Source organism: Crinia signifera, chromosome 1 (genome assembly GCF_055691185.1).
Source record: "Crinia signifera chromosome 1, ASM5569118v1, whole genome shotgun sequence".
Classification (NCBI taxonomy): Eukaryota; Metazoa; Chordata; class Amphibia; order Anura; family Myobatrachidae; genus Crinia; species Crinia signifera.
Window position 1 is genome coordinate 445,734,692 of NC_139217.1, and position 26,666 is coordinate 445,761,357.

Consider the following 26,666-nt stretch of genomic DNA (forward strand, 5'->3'; position numbering starts at 1 on the left):
TTTCCTTCTAAGGCAGGCATGTCCAAACTATGGCCCTCCAGCTGTTGAGAAACTACACGTCCCAGCATGCCTTGCCATAGTTTTAGCATTCCTTAATAGCAAAACTGTGGCAAGACATAATGGGAGTTGTAGTTTCAGAACAGCTGGAGGGCCATAGTTTGGACATGCATGTTCTAAGGGAACGAAATCTTCTTTTGTCTAATCTAAACTCGTGCCCGCGTGTCCTAGATTCTTTTCTTGCAGTAAAAATGGTGCTTGACAGTTCCTTATATTGGCCCTTGATATATTTGTACATGTTAAGCATGTCCCCCTTAAACGTCTCTTCTCTAGTGTAAATAGTCCTAATTTGCTCAACCTGTCCTCTTACCTTAAATTCTCCATTCCCCTAATTAGCTTTGTTGCTCTTCTTTGGGTTTTTTTCTATTTCTATGATGTCCTTTTTATAGTGTGGGGCCCAGAATTGTAATCCATATTCAAGGTGAGGTCTAACCAATGCTTTGTACAGTGGCATAATTACTTTTGGGTCCCTAGTTTCCATGCCCCGTTTAATACATGCTAGAATTCTGTTGGTCTTTTTGTTGCTGTGTGACATTGAGCACTACACCCCAGTTTGTTATCTATTTGGACTCCTAGATCCTTTACAAGTACTGAATTTCCCAATGCCTCCCCGCTTAGATTATAACTAGCACATTGGTTATGTCTCCCAAGGTGCATCACTTTGCATTTATCCACATTGAACCTCATCTCCCACTTTTTTGCCCACTCATCTAGATTGTTAAGATCATTTTGAAGCGTGGAGACATCCTCGGTTGATTTAATAACTGTGCAGTTCAGAACTTGAGAACCAACAACAATAACATTAACAGTCTACTCTATTACATTACCTCGTTTAAACAAAACTTACAATACAATTCGTTTTCTTACCTACAGTTGGTGGCTCAATTCACTTTGTTCTTTAATAAATAATACCTTAGTTATTACTATGTACACACAATAAAAACAAAGGGTATTTAAATTAATACAATGTGTCTTCATTTATTATACTGAATGATGTATTTTTTTTTTTTTTTATTGTATACCATAACTTTTAGTTTGTTTAATTTCACTTTTCTGAAATTTTTGGGGGCATAACTTCGCAGTGAGAGGACATGGCCTTCAAATCTCATCACTCGGGCGAGGCTAGGGCTCGTTTTGCCGCTGCTGCCCCCCCCCACGCTGAGGGACACCGCTGGCCCAGGGCGGGCTGCTGGAACGTCCCCAAAAACTGAGACGTTCTTGCAGTAAACAGGACAGTTGGGAAGTATTCAGAGCCACTCACGGAAAAGAGCAGAGTTGCCCATCTCTTGTCCAGAGAATAATGACTTATTGCTGTGGAAATGATCTCAGTGTGCCCTACATGTAACAATGCAGTGTATGTGTATGGTTGTGTCTAGAATCCAGACACACTAGATCCACTTCTGTTTTGTGACCAGGATCTGACGTCAAGTGAGGAAGTTGTTATTTGCAGAGCAGCAGCGGCGTTACGGTCCTCCAAGCAGCAGGTGGCGCTGTTACCCTCCGCTCTACCCTTTGCATCTCCTGCAATTGTTGGACTACAGTAGGTCCGGGCCTCCGATGCTGTAGATGGCGCTGTCCTCGCAGTTCGCTTGTTGTGGTCTTGGCAGGGGCGGAGCGGGCATAGTGATCGGGCCCGGGGGGCTGCTCGTATACCGAGCTCCACGACCGGACCGCTTTTATAACGCTATGTCTGACGGCTTTGATCGCGCCCCGGGGGCAGGTAGAAGCAGAGGACGCGGCGCGCTGAGTCTGGGGCCAGGGAGAGGCCGCGGCCGGGGAGCGGAGACCTCTGACAACGGGAAAGTAGTCGGCTTCAGGGGCCAGAACCACGTAGAGGAGTCGGGGAAGCCCACATCACAGAGGGCGGGAGGACTCCAGCAGCAGGAACCACTCCGTCCGCCGCTTACCAGCCCGCCCCGGGGTCCCGAAATCACCGCAGGTACCCGGGGGCGGGAAATGGATCTTCTACACAGTCACTGCACCAAATGTCACTGCATCTGCTTACACCCCACCCCCCGTGCTATCTCACTTACCCTGTCACTGCCTGCCCGCTAACTGCACCATGTACCTCTGCCAGTGCCCGCTCGCTGCACCCCTTGCCTCTGCATCTACTCCTTACTGCACCACGTACCCATGTCACTGCATTCCCCAGTGCCCTCTTACCTCTGCCTCTCTACTAAACCATGTACCCCTGTCACTGCACCCCCCCAGTGCCCTCTCACTGCCCCCCCCCCTTACCTCTGCATCTCCTCTTCACTGAACCATGTACCCCTGTCACTGCACCCCCAGTGCTCTCACTGCCCCCCCTTACCTCTGCATCTCCTCTTCACTGAACCATGTACCCCTGTCACTGCACCCCCCAGTGCCCTCTCACTGACCCCCCCCCCCCCCCCCCCTTACCTCTGCATCTACTCTTCACTGAACCATGTTCCTCTGTCACTGCATCACCCCAGGGGCCGCTAACTGCACCCCTTACCTCTGCATCTCCTCTTCATTGGACCATGTACCCATGTCACTGCACCCCCAGTGCCCTATTACATCTGCCTCTCCACTAAACCATGTACCCCTGTCACTGCACCCCCCCCCAGTGACCTCTCACTGCCCCCCCTTACCTCTGCATCTTCACTGAACCATGTACCCCTGTCACTGCACCCCTTACCTCTGCATCTCCTCTTCATTGCACCATGTACCCATGTGACTACACCCCCCAGTGCCCTGTCACTGCACTCCTTACCTCTGCATTTCCTCTTTACTGCACCATGTACCCATGTCACTGCACCCCTTACTTTTGCATCTCCTCTTAAATGCACCATGTACCCATGTCACTACACCCCCCCCCCCCCAGTGCCCGCTCTCTGCACACACGCTTACCTAACACTGAGTCCCATACCCCCTCCACTTCTTATCTCATAGTGTCTGCACCCCATAAACCAGCTTCCTAGTGTCGGCACACTGCACCCCATACTCCTGCTTCTCTCCCATTGTCTGCACTACATACCCCTGCCACTGCATCCCCCAGTATCTGCTCACTGCACACTCCCATGCACTCTTTCCCAGCACTGCGCCCACTTGCCCTGTCACTGCATTCCCCCACAGACACACACTTCCCCCAACACTGCACACCATACCCCTGCTTTCTTCCCAGTGTCAGCACACGGCACCCCATACTCCTGCCATATGCCTGTTGCTGCAGTGCCTGCCCACTTTATGCACCCTACTGTTTTCACTGCATCCTACGTGCTCGTTCCCTGGACCCCATGCTACTGCATCACTCCTAGTGCCCGCTTACTGCACCACATACACCTGGTGCTGCATCCTACACCAGTACTAACTCATGGCACACAATAACTGTCACTGCCCCTCCACCACCCCAAGTTAGCTCACTACATCATATACTCCTGTCACTATATCCACCACCTCAGTGCTATCTTACTGCACCCCATACTCCTCCAATCAGTGCTGCACTCCTGCTTCTGCATACCCCTTCAGTGTCCGCACATTGCATCAGATGCCACTGCAGCCCCCTAGCTCCCACTCAGTGCACCCTACATCATTCACGGCATGCCTCCTGCGGTGAATTAACTTGACCGATCTCCGTCTCATTCCTTTTGTTTGACAATCCCCCCCAACATTATAGCCATTGTCACTGCCTGTGTATTGTATCCCATTACTACTGCTGTCAGCCAATGTACTTGTATTGCGGAGCCCATCACTGTAATTCAGTATCACTACTACAGCTAAACTGTATCTCTCCTGTATTACTTCTCCCATTCTTATTGGTCATACGCCTATGGTGGCATCCAATACTGCATTCCTTCTCCTCATATTCAGTTACCTAGTACCAATGACCCCATCGCTTCATCCTGAACCTATAAGCTCCTTCTCGTTTTCCTGATATAACTGATTAGTACAAACTTCGCTGTTCAGTATTACTGTCAGTAGCATTAGTTTGTTCTCTGGTGTACAATGGTTGTAAGGGTGAAAGTATCCTAAGTCAGGGGTTCCCAAACTCAAACCACAGGACCGCACACAGTTCTTATTTTCCAGGTCACCCGGCAGGTGCAATCATTACTCATTGACACATATTAAAATATCCACAGGTGGAGCAAATTATTTCACTTGAGATTTTGTGAGGAGACCTGGAAAACATGCGCTGCGTGGGGTCCTGATGACCGAGTTTGAGAATCTGTGTCTTTAATGATAATTTATTCTAAATCTGATAGAGATAACCAGGAAGTGAGAACAGTGTCCTAGGTGGTTACTGGCATCCATGGCTGCATGTGCTCTCCCCAGCTGATGAATAACTGGAAGCAGCTATGCGTGTCACTTGGTTAATGTGGTGACTCAAATGAAGAGTTCTTGATTTTTACATTCATAACTGAGCACCATAATAAGCGTGACTGTGATACAGTTGCCATCAGCCAAGTTGCTGATAAATGTTTATAAACCGTATACATTATAACAGTTGTGTGCTTGTATCCATCCATCCACACGGACATACATAGAAGGGTATGCCCAGGAAATAATGTGGAAGATGTATTAAGCCTTAACAAGAGCTAAATGCAAGGGTGATAAGGAGAGATAAATGTCCAGCCAATCAGCTCCTTACTGATTTTTTTCAAACACATCCTGCAACATGGCAGTTAGCAGGTGATTGGCTGGACGCTTATCTCTCTTTTTCACCCTTGCATTTATCTCTTGTTAAGGCTTAGTACATCTGCCCCATTGTCTTATAGAGGGTACACACGGTGAGATATACACAATTTTTTTATTCGATTTTGCTTATAGAAGTAACATCGAATGGTTTCTCTACATTCGATGCAGATTCGGTCCCAATGCGCGCTCCCGTGTAGTGTAAATCGAACAGAAAAATAGTCTTGGCCGGTAAGACTATATAGTACAGATCTGTACTATATAGCCAAATCAAATGCATTTTGCACCATGTATGTACCCACTATTAGTCTCCAGCTTGGCACATCCCAATCGTGGGCAAATAGTGTGATTATTAGGAGTAGTGCGATCCCAATATACATACACTATTATAGGTACATAAGGTGAGCAGACTAAAAGTGGTTAAGGGATTGTGGAAGCAGTGTAAATGCTTAGCCATGCTGGAATAAGAAATCTAGGGCTCAGACTGTTGGGTCATTGAAGCTGCAGCTTCTTCAGCAAAGAACCCTACAGACATAGTAACAAAGACCAAATGATCTGCCAGACGGTAGGGGAATAGCAGTGATTGGTTCTGGGTCCGATGTTGTGCTTTCAGCCAGATGGTGTTAGCTGGGGTAGGATTAAAGTCCCATACACACTATCCGATGCTGGCAGCCGCAATCAAGTGTACGCACTGAACAAAATCGGTAAAGGACACCTAGAGGCGTCACTGGGACCCGCTGAACATGAAGGGCGTTAGCTATATAGCCAAAATGACCTTTGCGTTCAGCAGACCCGAGGGATCATTAACGATGCTGAGTGTACACACGAGAGGATATAGTCCAAGATATCGCTCAGAAAACCCTTTCTGAGCGATATTTTCGACTATATCCTCTATTGTGTATGGGGCTTAAGTACAGTCCTGTATACAATGCACACATTTATTTTGAATAAGATCATTTATTAATTACATTTGAAATTCTGTACATGTTTTATGGGCTCTACACGCGTGCCAATATTAAGGCATTTTGCCCCTACACCAGTGTGTGTGTAGCGGCTATAGCGACAGCAGTGCGCATCCCCGTGCATCACTGTCGCTGGCTGAGATTGATGGTCAGAGTCCATCAATCTCGCTGGTCTCCAGCACACAGTGTTGACCGCTCACACTATGTGTGCGCTGAGTGACAGTGGAGCAGCACTGCCCAACCTAGTATAGCTAGGAAGCCCTACCTACACACGTCGCTATGTGTGTAGGGCCCATTAGGTTGGGAAACCGGGTTCCCTTTTCCCATTCTCAAGCTCCGTATCCGTTCATATTTAGCAATGGCAAGAGACATTTATATGTCATGTTACCACTGTTGGGATGTCATTATTCTGTTTCCAATCTATGGCAAATCCATTGTTAATCTGTGGACACCCGGTATGATTTGTACTTGAATTGAATTTACTGTAGAAATAGACTGTGCAGTACAGTCTATTTCTACCATCTCTGAACAATGACCATGTTGCTCAATCTGTATGGCTTTGATGCGCGCTCCAGCAAAGTACAAACAGTATGTGCAGGCAGTACTTTTTGTACTAGATCGCATCTAGTTCATATTGCACGCTGTTTTATCGTATCGCATCTGAGACCATTTTTACACCAGCCCTGCAAGCCAGAGTTTTTGCACAGGAGCATGCAAAGTCTGGGTCTGCTGGTGGTGTAAAAGGTCTGAGATTTCAACTCTGCAATTGCTCAGGGTTGAACATGTGTTCAACCTGGATCGCTATGCAGTGTAAATGGGTAACCCGGGACCATTCACTACAATGGAAAAGCCAGTGCTGGGACATGCTGTCAGGCCCCACCTCAGGGGACGTTGCCCACCCCGGCCGGGTTGGGATGCTGGTGTAAAAGGGGTCACCAAGCCGGGTCAGGCTTGGAGCCGAGTCTAAAATCAGGGGTGCGACCCGGCTTGCTGGTGTAACCGTGGTATTAGTATATGTGCAGAAAACCAACCTGCCGAGTAACAGGCATTCTTCTATTACTTTGGAGATCTCTGTTGTTGCATCCAGTGCATGGCCTGAGGTATTGTTGTTCTTCAGTTATGAAGTATCCGGGAGATCCCTCCCAGCTGACAACAGGGTGCGGGTGCTAAGCCTGCATTATGTGCAGTCCGGGTTTCTCCTGTGTTACTTGGCAGTCTCTCTGTAACACTTACTAGATAGAGGTGTTTTATCCAAGTCCTCCTACAGCTACCAGCCAGTGGTCACGTAGGATTCTGGGAAGGGAACACTATATACATAGAACAGTGCACAGCTATTAGATTTCATTTTGTCCCATGGGTACAGACTCAATATTTTTCCAAAAAACTAAACTAGATACACACTATAAGATTATCTTCTAATCTGGCTGGTTGGAACAAAAATCTGGTAATGCCTGGGAACAAATTACAATCAACTATTTGCTCCCAAAAATTGGAAATGGACAACAAAATTTCTTACGATCCCTACCCAGCTTGTATGGACAGCGATGATGGGGAAAATCACTGGGCTGAAAATCACTTAGTGCATACACACTGAGCTATTTGTGCCTATTTAAACAATTTATTTTTATTCCCATGGGTGGATGACTTTCTATAGCAGGACGCTATGGAAAGCCGTCCACCCCATCGCTCATTTGCTGGTAATACCAGCAGATGAGCAGCGGTTGGTGATGCAGGAGCGGCCATCATCACTCGCAGCTTCTCCGTACACACTGGGCGGCTTTTGAGCTGAAAGCAGCTCAAACGACAAAACTGAGCTCAATCGCCCGGTGTGTACGGGCCTTTATACTGTATATCCAGTTGAAGTACTTTTCATAAAGTCTGCTGTGTCCGACAGTTGTGACTTTCTCCTTCTTATCTAACCTGTCTATTAGTAGCCATGATATGAAGGAAAATGTTGGTCGGGCCTAAAATAGGTTTTATGCCAGCTGGGAGTGGTCTGGCAATCTGGAAAATATGTCCTGTGCGTGGCCAGGATTTCGGCTCTTACAGCCTGTCATATGTTAGGGCAGCGGTATGCAACCTGATACACTTCAGATGCCACATCAGTGGCGTGCTAAGCTCTATAAGGCTGGTGCATTATCCTTCATTTCAGCAATAAGTGACGATGGGGCAGATGTATTAAGCCTTAACAAGAGATCAATTCAAGTGTGATAAGGAGAGATAACCGTCCAGCCAATCAGCTCCTTACTGACTTTTTTTCAAACACAGCCTGTAACATGGCAGTTAGCAGGTGATTGGCTGGACGTTTATCTCACTTGCATTTATCTCTTGTTAAGGCTTCATACATCTGCCCCAATGCATTTAATGAGAGATACTGATTTGTTATACATCGCTAGATAAGTTATAAGGGACCCACACATGGGTAGATGCTTCAGAAAGATCGCTCAACATACAGCAATCTGTCAGGTACTGGTGAGAACACTGGCCCTAACACCGGCAATTCTAGATTTACCCAGCATGCTGGATATTAATTGCCGGCGATAGCGACGCGTTGGGCAGTGCATTGCTATGGCCCCTACACATGGAGCAATGTGGAGGCATATTCTAAGTGATCTAGTCAGATCGCTTAAAAAATGCCCTCCAATCGTGCCGTGTGTAGGCCCCGTTAATGAGGCAGGAAGGTGCAAAGGCTTGGAGGGCGGAATGCAGCCTATTGCACATTACTGTGTTGGCGCCTTGCTGTGTTCTCAGTAAATCTATTATCGCTATTCGCTCCTCATAACCCTTGCTGTCATTTCACTGTTCACTAGAGTCTGTCTTGTATGTAACAATGGTTTCCATGACTGCTCCCTTTGCTGTAATGCCATTGCTTTGCTGGTTGTCTACTGTTCCCACTAAAACTCTTGCAGTAATTGTGTTGAGTATTATTATTATTATAATTTTATTTATAAGGCGCCACAAGTGTTTCGCAGCGCCGTACAATGTAACAGTACAGGGAGACAAAACAGCATTGAATAAATAACAAAAATAGAGTACAGGTAAAGAGCGCCACAGTTCAATACACATTACAGCTTAAATACTAGTAGTGAGGACTAGATCAATGTACTACTAGAGGCTTGTGGCCAATGATGGAGATGAGTATGCGGACAAAGATGGTCACTGAGTGTTTGAGTATAGGAGAGCTGTGAGTGACATGTGAAGAGAAGAGGGCTTTGACAACAGGAGGGAAGAGGGCCCTGCTCTGAGGAGCTTACAATCTAGTAGGAAGGAGTATCTAATTGTGTTCATTTGTTTTCTCCATAGTTCAACAGATAAGCCAGAAAAAGGCTCAGTTATCTGCCCAAACCATTTCCATGGCAGTGTCCAAGGGCCAGCACCTGGAGTCCGGGGCCGTCATCTCCAACCTGTCTGTGAATGCAGCAGAGTTCTACCCATCTGGGTACTCTGTAGACTGCAATGTAAGTATCACAATCGGTGCTCTTCCCGGTGTTGTCAGTTGTGTAATATCAGCAGGTGACTTCTGTACAGGTTTCACATCTCATTCTGCTTCAAGTGTGTAAACTAGGAGTGGTTTTATCAGGACATATACTCCAATGAGGCGATCAACATGGAGCTATTATTATCATTATTATTATCATTATTATAATAAAAAAAATCTTTAGCAGCGTGTCCCTCAGCACCCAGGTGCTGACACTCTAGCTCCCCAGCTAGCCGTCATGGCTACTGCACACCGCCATGGGTGAACCTAAAAGAGTTGAGCATGGAACACAGGCCGCTGGATAGGCCTGCTGAATTTCGGAGAGTCTTGTGGTTGGGGAGCTGGGATTCTAATGCTGAGCCCAGGCTAGGAGGATGGCTGATGCAGAGAGTAATAGTTAAATTACAGAGCGTAGCCTGTAGTGCGTATTTGCGATCACCGATTGCATCATTCACTCGCACAGTGCCAAAATGTCATCCTCACTTTCAGGCGAATCACCTGTGTTATGGTTTCTTCTCTGGTGACTCTGTAGAAATGGCTTCTGGGATGATCAGTCTGTGCAGTGTAGTTCTAGTGAAAGTTGGACCATTCACACCAAAGAGAATTAAAGTAGTGAAACACTTATGTGAACACATTTCAGAAGATAAACTTTTTATTTATTCATTAACTGTTTCGGTACTTGTTTCCTAGCACGGCGCCCACAATTTTGATCATACTGCATCTTATACGTGGAGTTGATTTTAGATTTTTATTGCGAGCCCGAAGCGTGGCGAGCGGACACGGATTACTTAACATGTATTCCGCGTACCCTCGCCACGCTTCGGGCTTGTCAAACTATCTAAAATCAACTCCATGCCGACGTGGATAGTGGGGGTATGAAAAGGTCGGAGGACGCGTACCACCTCCCCTCGCGGGATCGCAACGCTTCGGGTTGGCATTGATAGTGGGGGGTCGCGTTGACAATGGGGGTGCATTTAACATAGTAATCACCCATCAGGGTGCCTGTACAAGAACTTGTTAATTTCAAGGGAATATCGCATTGCACGCCACTAAGTACGGCATGCGATGGGCGCCGTGCTAGGATAAAAGTACTACGGTTTCTTCTATGTATACAACAAACTGGGTATTTACAGACAAAATGTTTGGCGGGGCCTGCATAGAAGTCAGTCTCGTGTAAAGGCATTTACAAAGGTTTCAGTCCAGTTCATCTCATCTCTCTGCTCATTCTCACAATTATACACTAAGGGCAAACTAAGCTATCTGCTTATTCATAATTACAAATCAAAGTACATCAGTACAAATTCCGAGAATTCAACAAAAGAGAAGACCGCCCCATTCATTATTGCTTCATTAGGTAAAACTATTTGCGATTTGGTTATTTCCATCTTTAAGCTCATTACATATTCAGCGGTTTCTCCATAGTGCTAAGTTTTAGCCGTTCCCAACCTTAAAGATTCTCTCAAAACATGAGGATATGTATCAGACACCTGCATGTTTAATTAATAATAACAATTCCATAGTTTCTCCATAACAAAGATAACAAGCTGACCGTCTTCTCCAACCAATTAAAGTGTCTAACATTCCAGTTATGTTATGAACTGTTACACAGAAAACCTCTGTACTCCTTTTCCCAGTTGTAATCTTAGATCATCATTATGGTCACTGGCAAGACCATGTGAGTTATCGGAATTCAGGGGCATGAAATTTGGTGTTTGATCGATGGGACATTCAATTTCTGAACTTGTGCGGACGTTCGACATTCCTTAATCTACAGAGTCATGTGTACCTGAAATAGCTCATGGAAGGCATTACCACCCACTGTGGACATCGCAGTGGCCGACCAAGGGTGCCTAATGACTGTGAACAGCTACCTCTGGTAACAGACGAGCGACACTAGCTCAAATCACATCCACTTTCAATGCAAGAGGTACCAGGCACATATACAGCAGTTTAGAGCAGTATTCTTAGCTTCCATGGGATATGGGAGCAGAAGACCCACTAGTGCTACAGTTAAAACTACAACACCAGATACCGATCCTCCCCTGGGCTCATGAGGACTGGCAATGTGTGCTGTGTTCCTATTAATCGATATTCCAGTTTTCGGGCTGATGGTAGGATTCAGGTTTGGCACAAACCCTGTACTGCGGTGAACCTCAGTTGTCAGCAAGGTGGTGGTGGTTTCATAATGGTTGTGTTCACTTGGCATGGATTTGTTCTGCTGGTCCACCTGAACATGCCATTGACCAGCGACTGCTACATTGCAGCACTTGACCATTTGCAGTGTTTTGTGGATTTCATATACCCCCCCACAGTGAAGGAATTTTCCAGCAGGATAATGTGATCGGCACCAAGTAGTCCAGAATTGGTTCAAGTAGCATTCTGGGTAGTTCTGACGAATGGTGCGGACACCACATTCTCTCACCATGAACCCACTCAAGCATTTATGGCACATGGAGGCGTGGTCCATTCGCTCTGAAGATCCTGCACCTACATGTCCTGGCAGCTTGGGCCAACATCTCTTCAGAGGTGTTACGTCCGCTTGTGGAAGCTGTGCCATGTCGATTGCTGTGCTTCGCCAGGCTAGAGAGGGTCACTTGTTTAATTTTATGACCATATTATAATTTTATACATTTTCTAAAACTATATTTTGACGTCACATAGATGCCCCTCTATTGCATCTTAATCATATGTAGCATCCGTTTCTGCATTGGCCATTGGCGTTTATGTGCTCACTAGGCAGCTAATGTACGCTGCCTAACGAGCCAACCTGAATTAGTCCCAGTGTTCCTTTTGCTGGGCTGTGCTCAGCTACCGCTTATTATGGTGGCTGAGCACCTCCTTTGGAGTCCTTGGTTACTGAACTTTGTGCTGACAGAAGCTGGGCATATAGGTTTGTGCAGGCATCTACCTTAATGTCACGATGGGTGGGTAGAACGGGTTAATAAACCTTTCTTTTGGCTCGGCTCCATTCACCACTTGCATATTCTGCGGTGTAACAAACATAGTCCGGTTCACATGACCAACTGTGCTCACGGCATTCTCAGATGTTTGTTTCGTCTGTTGACTTTCTTAGACTTTTATTTAATGGTAGATTTCTTAAAGGCTTTAAGCAAACGCAGAGACACAATCCGGTTGGTTGCAATGTGCACCTCCGCTACTTGTCTTGTCTGAGAAGCTTTAGCAAATGTACCCTGTTGAGTGCTAACCCCCCTCCCCCAATAACTGACTTCATTGGCCTGTAGGCTGCACAGAACATTTATCTTCTAGTTATTAGATATAAGAATACAGGCATTAAAGGTGAGCATTGTCCTGCTTATGGATAACTCTGTAGGAGTAGTCACTTTCAGGAATACCCTTTTTTATGACAACACTTTGAGTCGATTTCCCATCTGCTGGGTAGGTCTATTCAGAATACACTAAGTTCCTAGGGTAGAAAAGGCTGTTTCATCTTGAAATGTGGGGAAGTTCTCGGTTCTTCAGGCAGCATTAGTAATACAGGTCGGTTCTCCTTTTATCCTTGTATTCCAAAAAAGTAAATATTCAGAAAACCGTGATTTTTGAGAATATTTTGTTGTTTTTTTGTGTTGTGTGTTTTTTTTTTTTGGGGGGGGGGGGGGGGTGTTTCTTCCTTTCCCGACCCTTTTTCTTCATACTTACCTCATCCCCCGAATGTCCATGGCGGCCTTCAGGATCCTATTCAGCGGCATCTCCAGTCCCAGGGTCACCGACACACCGCACAATGCACCCCTGAGACCGGAGATGCCGCTGAACAGGATCCTGAAGGCCGATGAAGAGGATCCTGAAGGCCACCGCAGGACCATCGAGGAACCACCAGGGGACCAGGTGTGTGTGGCAAAAATATTTCAAAATCCAGAAAAATCCCTTATACAAAATTCTCGTGGTCCTGGGATACTGAACCTGTACGCGAAAACGGGCGTTCACTGCGAGAGGGTTCCACCAGTGACATAGGTGTTCAGGTTGAGTAAGCAGGCTATACTAGCTGAGTGCTGTGTGTGATAGTCACCACAGTATTCGCATGGCTCATAGAGAGCCCAGATCTCTGCAAGGAACAACATAGGCACGGTTCTATTCTTCTATAAACCTATATGCACAGTTCTGGATGCCCCCCACCATTCTGATTGGCCTAGGGGCCAGTCAGTCAAGGAAAAGGTAATCTATCACATAGATTATTACGATCGATGACTGGTTACAGTAACGCCATCGATGGCGACTGCACCGATGGCCATCCTTACAGTAAGCTAATGATATGTGGCTGTAGCGTAGTAAGCACAGGAAACACACCGGCTTCTGCTACATCCTCTAAATGCAGAAATAAGTAATCGGTCCATTATGTTATATAATGTACAGTATGGAACGCCCGACCATCTGCCAGTTCCATCCTCTAACCATAAGAACTCAGTGAGATCTAGAACCACAAGGTTTTGCCTCAAGTTTGTGTTTAGGAAATAGTAACACCAATAATCATTGATTATGTTCTGCTTTGCTTAGTCTGACCATATGAGATTGGTAACCTGTAGTAAATTGTCCTAGAACTATGTGGAAGAAAACGGGGGCTATCCGGCTGGCCCTGATCTGACAATGGCAGAGTACATCCAGGATCTACTAAACCATTTAACCGAGCAGCCTGGGAGCTTCGAGGCTGAAATCTACCAGTTTACAGATGTACTAAGCAACTGGGTCACCACCGAAGAGTCCTTACAGGAAGTGGTGGAGCTGATCTATCAGCAGGTAACTAACGCGTTTCGTTGTGTGACTCTAACTATTCAGTAGTGTGTTTAATTTACATTCCTATGAAGTGCGAAAAGTCTGGGGTACATTTATTAAATGTCAATAGTGTGGGTGTGGGGGGGGGGATCAGCTCACACAACGTGCCCCTGTCTATATTGGTGCTGTTTTCTAAAAGATAGCATGCTGATACGCAGGGCAATGTATGATCAGACGCCTGCAGCTATTCATTTAGACAGCTGCAGGGGTTGTTGCCCTATGTCCACAGCAGGAACAGAGTGGGTACCACCACCAGGCTGGGCATGCACACTTTAGCCAGCCTGAGAGGCTGAAACAGTGGGCGGTATTAAATGGCCTCGGTGAGGGGGGTTTGTACAGCGAGGATGGCTTTTTTTTTTTTTTTTTTTTTAGCGAGGAGGAGCCGTTCGCCTTATTCAACGTTCCAGGGAAATCCTCACTGTCGAGGACGGCGAGGTTTCCCCAGAACAGGGAGGTTTGCCGCTGCATATAGTGGTGATCCTCACTGTTTTGACTGCTGCACTCGCCGTTTCCACCTCTCCCCCTGGAGCAGGTGAGGTGGAAATGGTGAGTGAGGGGGGAGCGGAGAATACTGATGGCGGGCTAATAGCACTGCTCACCGTCAGCCCCCCATCATTGAATATAGTCCAATGAGCTGATGCACTGTCTGCCCAGTCAGGGATTGGCTGATGGGTGTTTCCACTCCCCCGCACCAGAAGGAAAGATGGTAATGAGGCAAAGCAGGAAGTGTACCCAATGGTACTTGTTGGCATTTAATAAAAAAAATCTCAGCCTGCATTTAATTGATGTTTTTGTGATTTGTTTGTTTTTTTTGGGTTTCATGTGTATGTGGTTTTTGTGGGTTGTTTTATTTTTTTTTTATTTTTTTTGTTATTTCGTGGAAGCAGTCATAAAGATGGTTGAAAATAAATAAACTGTACTATTTTTAGACTGATTCCAACTTTATTACTTTTAGTAACTACCATGCCATCAAAATGATGGAACAACGTTACAGTAATGTCCGTGCCAGTGGCTGCACAGGGCAACAATTGAATTTCTCCTTAGGGTGCCATCTAGTGGTCACGGATATGCCAAACACTTGCATCCCCCCCCCCTTTGCAGACACATCTGTACTTGAACTGTGTGGAGCTTGTATGTTCTCACTGGTTTTTTTTTCTTTACATTTGTTTCATACTTTTGCTGTAGATACTGTATGTATATAGATTTTATAGTTCCCTGGAATTACAGTTGGTTGTATTGCAGTTACACCGTACATTGTATTATACTGTGACATCTGCACCTTAATACTTCATAGATATCATTCTCCAGTTAAATATTAGAATTCCAATTGCTTTCTTAGACTTTTGTATATATGACTTCTAACACTGTTTATTTTGAAGTCGACTTCAGTACCGAATTTCTCCTACACGGGGGCACGTCTGTGCAATCACCTGTCCATTAACCTTCAGATAAACCCACAGAACTGGAACTTCAGACAGTTGCTGCTAAAGAGGTAACCTCAACATTAGGCTTAGTCAATGGGAGTTCAGGGTTTGGCTACAAACAGTGTTAATGTTACTGCCTCACAGCACTGAGGTCATGGGTTTGATTCCCAGCATGGCCCTAACTGTGTGGAGTTTGCATATTCTCCTTGTGCTTTCGTGTGTTTACAGGTACTCCGGATTCCTCCCATAATCCAAAAATATACTCGCAGGCTAATTGGCTCCCAAAAAAATTGACCCTAGAATGAAAGTGCGTGTGTGAACAGATAGAGCCAGGCTCATCGGTGCACAAGCGATAATTTTTGGCGGCCAGCGCACAAGTACACGTGAGCATCTCACACGCTTGCGCGTCCATTGCCGAGAATGGGGTGCGCAAGCATCTCACGCGTGCCACAAACGCTGGCGGGCCCGGTTAGATTAGCCTGGCTCCATCTGTACATGTGGCAGGGAATAAAAATTGTAAGCTCCACTGGGACAGGGACTGATGCGAGTGTTCAAATATTCTCTGTACAGCACTGCGGAATATGAGTGCGCTATATAAATAACTGGTAAATAAATAATAATCTAGATATGTAACCATAGTAACCGCAGGGAGATACTGTGAACGTCCAGTTATCTTGGCAGATAATGGGAATCTGTGGTAGCAACATCATGGTGACACACGTGAGCACAAGACAGATTAGGGATGCTTGTGTTCTCAAACACAATATATGCTAATATATAAATATTGTAACCTGATAGTCATTTGCATCCCACGGGGATTCGAGGCGGGAAAACGCGCTGATTGGTGATTGGTTTAGAGATGTGACCTAGGGGTATTTAAACCCTTACTTACCCACAGGCAGGTTGGCCCTGAAGAAGCTACACTGCGAAGCGCGTGCCGGCTAGCGGTGCGCAGGCAGTTGTGTGTAAATTGCATTTTGATTTATGTATTACAGTGTGTTGCCTTGTAAGCCCTTGTAAGGGCTACAACTCACACCTGTGCTGTAGTGAGATACACCCCACCTTGGGAGTTCTCACTCTCTCTGACCCCTCTCCACTTGAGAGCCAATAGTGCTGACTGTGTTTCCCCTGGTCTATGGACAGGGACACAGTTCACCTCTCAAGCTTTACCCATAGCTAACTTACCCTCCCCGTATATCTAGGGGTTCTCTGGGGTTGAGGTCTCTCTGTCATTGTCACAGATGTGACACCCCATTTGAGACTCCAGGGTAAGAGGTGTTTGGTACCAGTGCCAGGTGACCTATACAGCACTTGGGTCCTACGAGGCACGAGAGTGAGTTATTAGTGGTGACGTTGTCTCCCCCTGTCTATAGGGGTACATCCCACCTCAGAACCCTCACTCGCCTCTGCCACAGGCGACAATATCAGGCACCCTGGGGAAGAGTTCTCTGCTATTCAGGACAGACAGGACACCTCACAAGTGCACCAGTTAGTTAATGCTCAGCTGCCAGATCAGACCCCAAGCAGACCAAATAGACTAGAAGATGACGTACAGCTCGTTTACAGCTGATCTCCCAAATGGGAGGGGGAAGGCGGCTAATTTCCCAAGCTGCTGCCTAATTAATAGGGTAGATAGTCCTGTATATAATATATATATATATATATATATATATATATATATATATATATATATATATATATATATATATATATATATATACATGCGTGCGCGATCCAAGGTGTCTGGCACAGCCTCCTACGTGGAATACTGCATGGGTGCCTGCATATGGAAGTAGGTAGACTCGGATAGAGGATGCGGCACACCATTCACGTACAAAACGATTCTTTAATGCAACGTTTCAATGCCTAATAAGGCATTTTCATCAGGCTTAAGCCTTATATATGTATATATATATATATATATATATATAATGGATCTGCACATAATAGTACAAGTTGGTGAAGTGAAAGGAGTAAAAAAATATATATTTCTTAAAATAAAAATATGAAAATTAGCACATGCATATGTATTTACCCCCTTTGCTATGAAGCCCCTCAAAACTTCTGGTGCAACCAATTACCTTCAGAAGTCGTGTAATTAGTGAAAGGAAGTCCACCTGTGTGCAATCTGGGATTCACGGCTGTCGATCCCCGCTGACAGCCGTGATCCTGGCCCGTTTGCGGTCAGATCGACCGCATAACGACAGACGGGATTCAATGTCCCGCCTGCCGATGGGCGCAAAGGGGGCGTGGCTGCGAAAACGGGCGTAAATTGTCGATCTGCGGCCAAGATTGCGACAATCCACGGCTGTCATCGGCAGAACGGGCCCGACAGCTTCTGAAGTCAGGCCCGTTCTGCCGTGATCCCGCATCAATGCTGTAGTTAAAGACGGCATTGAATAGGGAGCCGCCGCTATTTCCCACGTCTGAAATAGCGGCGGCACATTGCATACCCCCCTAATTGTCACATGATCTGTCCGTATAAACACACCTTTTCTGAAAGGCCCCAGGGGCTGCAACACCACGAAACAGGAGGCATCGCACCATGAAGACCAAGGAGCTCTCCAGATAAGTCGGGACAGCATTGATTGACAGCATGTATTGATTGTATTTACAGATAAATACTGTTTTTTATTGAAAAGCAAATTCATATATTGATAAAACACTACTTCAAATATATTAAAAGCAAATATGCTTTTAATATATTTTAACTAATGTGTTTTATCAGTATATGAAATTGCTATTTAATAAGCAGTAAGGAGCGCTCCTAGTTATTCTTTGTCGTGGAAGTCACTGGGATTTTGCACATCTGTGACCTACTTTATAGAAGGTATCACTGTAACGCACAGTTGCTTTAGATCAACTGATTTCTTTTATTAGTGTTCTTGAGACTGTTTTTCAAGCTGTCCATTACTCCTCCTCTGTCCCACCTCTTCTAATGGTAATCCCGTCTACAGGTGTCAGACAGAATTTGAGAAAAGAGATCAGGCAGCGAAAGGAGATGAAGCTACGCGGAAGCGCTTCCATGCCTTTGTACTGTTTTTGGGGGAACTTTATCTTAACCTGGAGGTAAGAACGGAAGATTTTTGCAGTAAACGCAATGGGGGAAATTTTTAATAGGATGAGAGATTCAGAAAGTGAGACATTTGGTAAGAAATCTCCAGGTTTTTAAATTTTAAAGTGGCAATCATCATTTACACTGCAAAACTAGTTTGATTTTGCAGTGTAAATGATTGCCACTTTAAAAAAATTATTCACCCATTGTCTTTATTTTTTTATGTCCTGGAAAACTGGGTTCCGCCTTGGTGAAAGAATGCCATTTTACAATGTGTTCATGGTGATACCTGTTGATCAGTAGGTAGGGTGACCAACTCATCCTTTTAATCCGGGACACATATTAATTACACAGGTTCTGTGGCAGTTTAAAACCAGGTGAAATGGAGTCGTGAGGTATGGCAGTTTAAAACCAGGTGAAAGCCAGCCACAGAACCTGTGTAATTGTGTCCCGGATTAAAGGGATGAGTTGGTCACCCTATCAGTAGGTAACAGTGATCCTCTGGCATCTGTTAGGCATGATGAGTAGCAATTACCTTCCCATTACTATTGACTCATTTATTATAGGTTATCATTGTAATGTCTGGGCTTGGTTGTGTAGCCAACAACCAATCGCTTCACCCCTTGTACTTTTTGAGTTTATACATGGCCCGTAGCAGGAGATCCAGTTAGACGAGGGCTCCTGTATGTATGCTTGCCCAAACTCCCATTGTAGCTATTAATGTGAGCTGTCCATGTGCATACCATAACAGTCTATGGGTAATGCGTATGCCCATGCGTACGCATTGTGGCAAAGCTGAACTATATCCGTGCATTAACATCTAGGGAATTGGGTCCTTGGTCTGGAAGTACCGGGAATTCTTTAAACAAGGAGTTTTGTTCTGTTCAATCTCTATAATAGCGTCATAGTTTGTGCTCGCATGAACTGTAAATCCCCATAACCAGTCACTATTGCAGTGGTTCCCAAACTGTGTGCCGTGGCACCCTGGGTGCCTTGGGGGACATGCAGGGATGCCCTGGGCTGGTGTTCCAGAACCAATTCAAGTTTTTTTTATTTCCATGATAATAGTCAAATTGTGGACAAACAGAAGTAAATAATGTCCATTACCATATAACTGATCCTAAGGATGAGATATAAACAATTTATTTAACTTAATATTTGTTTCTGACTTACTCAATAAGAAATCTTTAGCCTAGGGGTGCCGCAAAAAAAATTTGGGATGCTTCGGGGGGCCGTGATTCAAAAACTTTGGGAACCTCTGCACTATTGTATTCATGTCATAAACCAGTGATTGGGAACCTGATTCAATTCGGAGGCCGTACATTTATTTTAACCTCCAGTATAAATGTAATACATTTGGTCATTGAAAGATACTTACCTATAATAAGGTCTCAGCAGGACGTTTTTAGTGCTATGACAATCCAGCTCGAAGAGCTGAATGATACATGTGAGAGGTCGTTGGGCCAAATGCACTTGTTCACCATCACCGAGATATGTGCGGTTCTTATTTCTACAGATTAAAGGAGCAAAGGGCCAGGTGACCAGAGCCGTGATCCTCCAGAGCGGTCTGAAGGAGCTGCTGAATGCTCTCTTCTCCAATCCAGTGGACGATAACGTCATCTGTGCTGTGAAACTACTGAAGGTAATCTGGCAGATGGGACGGTCCCGACCAGTGTCTGCTGAGTGTGTTACTAGTACAGGACCGTGTGTAACCGTCCAACCTGATACAGACCATTGGCATTTATAATGCAGTCACTGTGCATGTGTGATTGGGTACTTCAGATAAAGTTCGAGGTTATGCCTTAGATTGTTACATACATTTCATTTAAAAGTACACCTGATTTATGCTGTAATTACAATGCTGCTGTACATGGGTATAATATCAACCACTGTTTAAATACTAAAGTTTAGCTTTTTCTTGTAAATCCCTTTCCTGTATTATATTAATTGCAGGGTCCAGATACACTCACATAGTAGGGGCCTCTGCTGTTAACCCTGATCACTGCTTTGACTGGGTCCTATGAAGCATTATTAGTGAAAGCAGGCGGCTGAATTAATGAGCACCCGAATTAAAAATGAATTGACGTACACTGCACAGCAGATGCAAATAATATTCACGTCTTACACTGTGTCCCCCATGCCTAATTGTAATGATAGATTTGCATGCTACTCTGTGCTTCGGTTATTGGTGCCAGTTGTCCGTTTTGGTTCCTATATCTTTTTTTTTTTTCCTGCTTGGGATGTTGCTTTCTGCTCTGGTGCTCTTAGCGCACTCTGGTCTGTATCCCAGTAATCAATTCCTCTCTTCCTGGGCAGTGGGTGCATGAGTGACAACCCCCCCCTCCCAATCCGTGCCCCTCCCCTTTGCTAGGAGGCTTAATAGGCCGCTGCTACGCAATAGTCCTAATTATTACAAAGAATAATAACCTATTAAGTAATAGAGGTGTACATTTTACTTAAACAAATTCTAGTCCATTAGCGGTAATAGAAGTAGATTTCCGTAACATTATTTTCAGTAAGAATTAAACTTACTCAAAATTATTGTATGCCATTATTGGTTTTAACTTACGCCTGTAACACCGAAAGAGTGTCTTAGTGTATAGTGAAGCTGTTAGACAAGTGCTGATTGTATAAACTCTTTCTTAGATATATGCCCGTACTCCGTGAATAGGGAAAAAATTATGAGTTAACCGAAGACGGAAAAAGGTAGTTACCGTAAAAGTTAGTTTTTCTTTTCACTAAAGATTAAGTTAGTCCTCATAGACTCGCCATAGGAATAGTGCGGGGAGAACAACTTGCAGTGAATGGGATGGATATGGGTGTAGAGGAGGTGTACGTTCGTTGTGTGTGGTAGATGAGAGCAAATCACATTGCGTTGTCTGTGTTGTCCCCTAGTTAACTGGATCGGTTCTCGAAGATGCCTGGAAAGAGAAAGGGAACTCCTACATGGAGGAAGTGATCCAGAGAATGAAGAATGTGGTTCTGGATGCAGACTGTAGCAGGTTGAAAATGGCAATTAGCCCATCACAGTTTGTATCAAATTTGAGTTATGGGACCCTAAGAAGCCCCCTTTTGGTGGGGAATGAGCTATTCCTTTCCTTACCCAATTCATACTTGGTGTGTTTGTCCATTTCAGAGATGTGAAACAGATGCTACTGAAGTTGGTAGAACTTCGGTCGAGTAACTGGGGCAGGGTCCAGTCAGCATCAACCTTCAGTGAAGCAACTCCTGAAAATGACCCGAATTACTTCATGGTAAGGTTATGCCTAGTAGTTCCTGCTACTTGCGGTCCTCTGTGACCTCTGGAAATGGAGTCAATGATTTAGGCCGGCCAGAGCGTTGCCATGCCGTGTTCTCTGTGGTATCAAGGTACATCTTCCTTCTCTGTGGGTGTCAGTGGCTGTAAAGGTGTGACATGGTGATGGGTCTTTCTGCCAGAGCCAATAGGCCATAGCCTTGTGGTAATGTAGGTAGGTTCAGGAGGAACTGGGTATTTGTATAGAAGTGGGTGTGGCCTGGAAAGAACACGTTGTCGCATGCAATGTATGGGCAAAAAGTGTTCTAAATCTATTTTGGGGCAGATGTCTTAATCCTTGAAGAGTAATATAGTGGAGAGCGATAAAGTGGCAGATGCATTACCCCAGTGAAGAGATAAAGTGGAGATAACATGGAAGGTGATAACACACCAGCCAATCAACTCTCAGCTGTTCTTTTTCAAACACAGTTGATTGGCTGGTGCGTTCTTCCACTTTCTCTTCACCATGCTTAATACATCTGCCCCATATTACCAACCAACTGCCCTTTTTCAAACCTAGCCTGTGACATGGCAGTTAGGAACGGATTGGCTGACACCTCACTCTTCAAGTGCATCTCCCCCTTTGAAAGGAGGGGCCTGTTTTATGCTCACATGATTACATTATCTATAAGGAATCTCGATGTAAGTCTTACCAGATTGTCTGACCACCTCTATTTTGGAAGGAAGTGGTTATGTTGCCCATAGCACCCAATCAGTTTTTAGGATGTAGTAGAGAAATGAGAGACTGAATCTGATTGGTCGCTTTGAGTCGTATGATCGAATGTAAAATCTGAAACCAATAACATATACTGCATGAAATTCATTTGTTTAAAAAATATGTCCTGGTTTTCTTTGTTTAGAATGAGCCCACATTTTACACATCAGAAGGTGTTCCCTTCACTGCAGCGGACCCAGGTAATACACCCCCTCCAGTTATCATGACAATTCCATCTTGCTGCTAATTCTGGGGTATGAATAAGCCGCTCATTGTTGCTCTGTCTTCAGATTATCAAGAAAAGTACCAGGAGATGCTGGATAGAGAAGACTTTTTCTGTGATGAAAACGGGACAGATTTGCCTGGTCCCGGAGAGCCGTATGTGCCATCTTTCTGTCTTCTTGCTTTTGTCTTTACGTTTATTTATTTATTTTTAGTTATTGTAGCATTTCAATATACATAATCCATGATCTGTGATTTACTGGATTTTAGTGAAAGTCAGGGTAGGGGTATACACTAGTACAGGTAGACCACTGATAATCTACCTCCCTCGGTTCCAGCACCGTGCCAAATTATTCAATTTTACGGATCATCGGTGGTACAAACCATGGCATCCTAATGGCCCCCCTCCCCCACAGCCTAGCTTTGCCCCACAAACTGACACCTGATGTGTCACGATTAGGAGAGGCGCCGGATAATTGATGGCGTACCTGCAATACTACTCGCTACAGACACCTTAACACAGGTTCCCAAACGCGGTCCTCAAGGCACCCCAACGGTCCAGGTTTTATGTATATCCATGGGTCAGCACAGATGGTTAAATCAGACTGACTGAGTTACTAAGTAAGTCACCTGTGGCCAAGCATGGATAAACATATTACCTGGACCGTTGGGGTGCCTTGAGGACTGCGTTTGGGAACCTCTGCCTTAACATACCTACATCTGCCATTATTATGTATACTTAACACACATTTTGCCTGGTTTGTACTTGTCCTTCCTCAATGTATTTTTGTCCGTTTTTGTCTATCCTGTGGCCTCACCCCCATATTACATCCATGGAACAAAAATGTAAATACACATGTCTATCCCCTACAAATGAGCACACATAACCCATGATGTATGTGCAGTATGCAAGTGTTCTGTATGTTACTACTGAAGGGATAATATCTGCCTGAAGTCACTCCCCATTCATCCGCAGAACAAATAACAATAAGTGCGTGTCCACAAAGAGTGGTGGCGACAGATTGGTCTCAACAATGTTCATACAGGTTTCACTTCCACCCATTTCTATTAATATTTCTCATGTATTATTTCCATACTTGATAAAAACCCAACAAAAATGACCGCTTCTGCAATGCACTTTCACTTTGAAAGTAAAACCAGTCACAGCTTACTTTGAGCTGTGACAGTTTTTAGCCCACAAACCCTCTACACCACCCCAGTCCCTTTTATTCTCCTACCTGCAATCTGTCTTCACATCTGTCCCTCTCTCCATATCCAACAAGTTTGGAACAGTATTTCACTTTCTGTTATAACTTACAGTACTTTAGCACATAAAGGAGTAATTTGGTCCATCGAGTGGCCTCTAGTGGTCACTGTCGGTACTTCACCGCCTATAGGTGAGAAGTTGGATAGATATATAATTTGTGACTAGGAATTGCATGCACTGGATAAGGTGAAGTCTGGGTCTTTATTTTATAGCAGATAATTAGCATAAGCAAGAACACACACTCACTCCGGTGCCTTCTGAAATAGGAGGTGCAGAGTAGGATGTAGACCACGGCCCTCGGGGGCTGAGTCAATTTTAAACTTTTTATTTAATGCACCTCCATGAAAAGATCTGTGATCCCCGAAACATCTGTTCACTCGGGGTGATGAAGAATGAGGCGGCACTCTCCAGACTGTAGTATAGGTCAAGTGTATTTAAATCTACAGTTTTCAATGATCCATATGGTCAGTCAACGTTTCAAGGCGTCATGCCTTTTCAGCAGGATGGTTGGATATGGTGTAGGATTTGCACTTTTACAAACTATCCACCCATCCTGCTGAAAAGGCATGACACCTTGAAACGTTGACTGACAATATGGATTATTGTACACTGTATATTTAAATACACTTGAGGGCTAATTTTCAGCAGGCTCCAGCAGGAACTGAGGCCCTTATTCTAGTTCACTCTTTCTGACAAAATCTTTCTTAGATGGACAAAACCATGTGCACTGCAGGTGAGGCAGGTGTTACTTGTGCAGAGAGAGTTAGATTTGGGTGGGGTTTTACTTCAAAGTGAGATCTATATTGCAGTGTTAAAATAAAGCAGTCAGTATTTACCCTGCACAGAAGCAAAATGACTCGCCCAAATCTAATTCTCTCTGCACATTTTAAATCTGCCCCCCTGCAGTGCACATGGTTTTGTCCATTGAAGAAAGATTTTGTCAGAGTGAACTAGAATAAGGGCCTCAGTTCCTGCTGGAGCCTGCTGAAAAATAGCCCTGCCTATACTACAGTCTGGAGAGTGCCGCCTCATTCTTCATCACCCCGAGTGGTTGCAGCATGTATCCAGTTGTGTATTACGTATAAGGAAGGCACCGTGGCAGCTGATGATTGTTAACCTGTAGTGTAAAATATGTTGGTAAATGGTTTATGTTGAACATGCTGTTGGCTGCCCATGCAGTAAGTAAATCTGCCCAGAAGATGGCAGCGCAGTCTACGCTTGGTTCCCATAATACTTTTCTTCTCTTCCACATTAGGTTCCTCGATGATTTAGACGATGACGCGATGGATCCAGAGATGGAAGAGGCCTACGAAAAATTCTGCTTGGAGTCGGAGCGCAAGAGGAAACAGTGAATACACCGGCGCAGTGAACCCATTGCGCGGCACGTCCAGTATTCTCAGCAAACAGGGCAGACGTATCATTCTTACACCAAATTTGTTAAGTTCAAGCTTATCGGAAAACTAGAAATTTATGCAATCTTTGTTTAACTGAATGCCAAAAAAGTGTACGCTGATACCCTGTAACTTAAGACGACAGTTTGTGTATATATTATAGTTTAATTTCTGTACAGTTTAAAAAGAACAGTGTTTTTGGCTGCAATAAAATGAAACAAATTCAAAAGTATATTGTCATAACTTTGATCAGATGGGATCTGGAGACACAATGGATGTGGCAGTTAACTGATCAAGCCCAGAAAATGTCGGACTCGTGAGGTTGGGTGGTTTAAAGCTGGTCGTAACGAGCCTGCACCCACTTGACCCATTTCCCTTTTGTCGGAAGTATTTTGGATATGTTTGTGTGTCCTTTTACAAGGAACCCTTCCATTGCACATATATACAGCTTATTTTACTTACAGGTAATCTGTTTGATCAGCATGTCTACCTGATCTTCTCACAAACAGACTGTCTGAAACTTTTATCAAGTTTGTACTGGAGGGGGGTGACTTTTAGAAGAGGCTTCTGTGTGTGATGCAGAGGATCTCCTAGTTGGTGGTAGCCTAATGGAATGGACTGTTTTCTGATGGTGCCCGGTGTATATTGATATGTATTATATAGCTTAAGTGATAAAGTGTTTAGATTCTGTGGTTTTAGGTTTTAAATGAATACCAATCTTGCCTCAAAAAAAAAAAAAAAAAAAAGTTTTGTGCAAATTGAAGGAAATGTTTAAAAAGTAAAAAAAAAAAAAATTAAATGTTTTTTTTTTTTTTTTTTATCTGTTAATGATGGACTGGAATGTTAGCGGACGGTGTATCGGATTCCTGTTATTTCTGAATGATGCTGTGACACGATTTGCTAGCTTTGTCTCCAGACTGATCCTGTCATTGATCTGGTTCTTACCATTGTTCTAGATTGTTTTAGCCATTGAGTATGATTGCCAGTGTGTTGTGTATCTCAGAATGTAATGTTATATGGACTGCGGGATTACGCAACCTGCGTGCCTCTTCCGCTGGTCTCTAGCATGCCCTGTTCTCTCTGGCTGGAAGGGGACACTGGGAGCCCTAGATTGCAAGCCTTTTGTTTTACTGTATGTTGTTGCTGCTGACAGAGGAATGGTGTCCTTGAATAACGAATTCCTCAGCCAGACTCCATGAACCCCCCCCCCCCACTTCCCCAGTGCACGTTCAATAGTCCTTATGTCATTCACCTCAGTTGTTCTCAACCTCCGTACTCAAGTATGCCTAAAGCCCCGTACACACACGCTGAGCGACCATATCCCAGTGCGTACAGGGCGATTGTCTATTGGACACTGACCAA

The 26,666-nt window shown here is 44.7% G+C and overlaps 1 protein-coding gene across 2 annotated transcripts; it reads left to right on the forward strand.

The window, feature by feature from the left end:
- The first annotated feature begins 1,607 nt into the window (after positions 1–1,607).
- PAIP1 (poly(A) binding protein interacting protein 1) lies at positions 1,608–26,504 on the forward strand. 2 transcript variants are annotated; one of them, XM_083153983.1, is made up of 11 exons: positions 1,608–1,996; positions 8,976–9,130; positions 13,702–13,899; positions 15,315–15,427; positions 18,317–18,428; positions 19,931–20,056; positions 21,310–21,443; positions 21,551–21,668; positions 22,570–22,624; positions 22,715–22,802; positions 25,169–26,504. In XM_083153983.1, the coding sequence occupies exons 1-11, from the start codon at positions 1,624–1,626 to the stop codon at positions 25,263–25,265; spliced, it is 1,569 nt and encodes a 522-aa protein (XP_083010109.1). In that variant the 5' UTR covers positions 1,608–1,623; the 3' UTR covers positions 25,266–26,504. The 2 variants fall into 2 exon arrangements, with proteins under 2 accessions (XP_083010109.1, XP_083010120.1); XM_083153994.1 differs by having other exon boundaries at positions 21,310–21,416.
- Positions 26,505–26,666: the final 162 nt, after the last annotated feature.

Bases quoted from the DNA above. Each gene is read 5' to 3' on its own strand.
- PAIP1 (XM_083153983.1), top strand. From the start codon at position 1,624: ATGGCGCTGTCCTCGCAGTTCGCTTGTTGTGGTCTTGGCAGGGGCGGA. The intron at 15,428-18,316 runs GTAACCTCAACA...TCCCGTCTACAG, and splicing joins AGACAGTTGCTGCTAAAGAG to GTGTCAGACAGAATTTGAGA. The intron at 20,057-21,309 runs GTAATCTGGCAG...GTTGTCCCCTAG, and splicing joins GTGCTGTGAAACTACTGAAG to TTAACTGGATCGGTTCTCGA.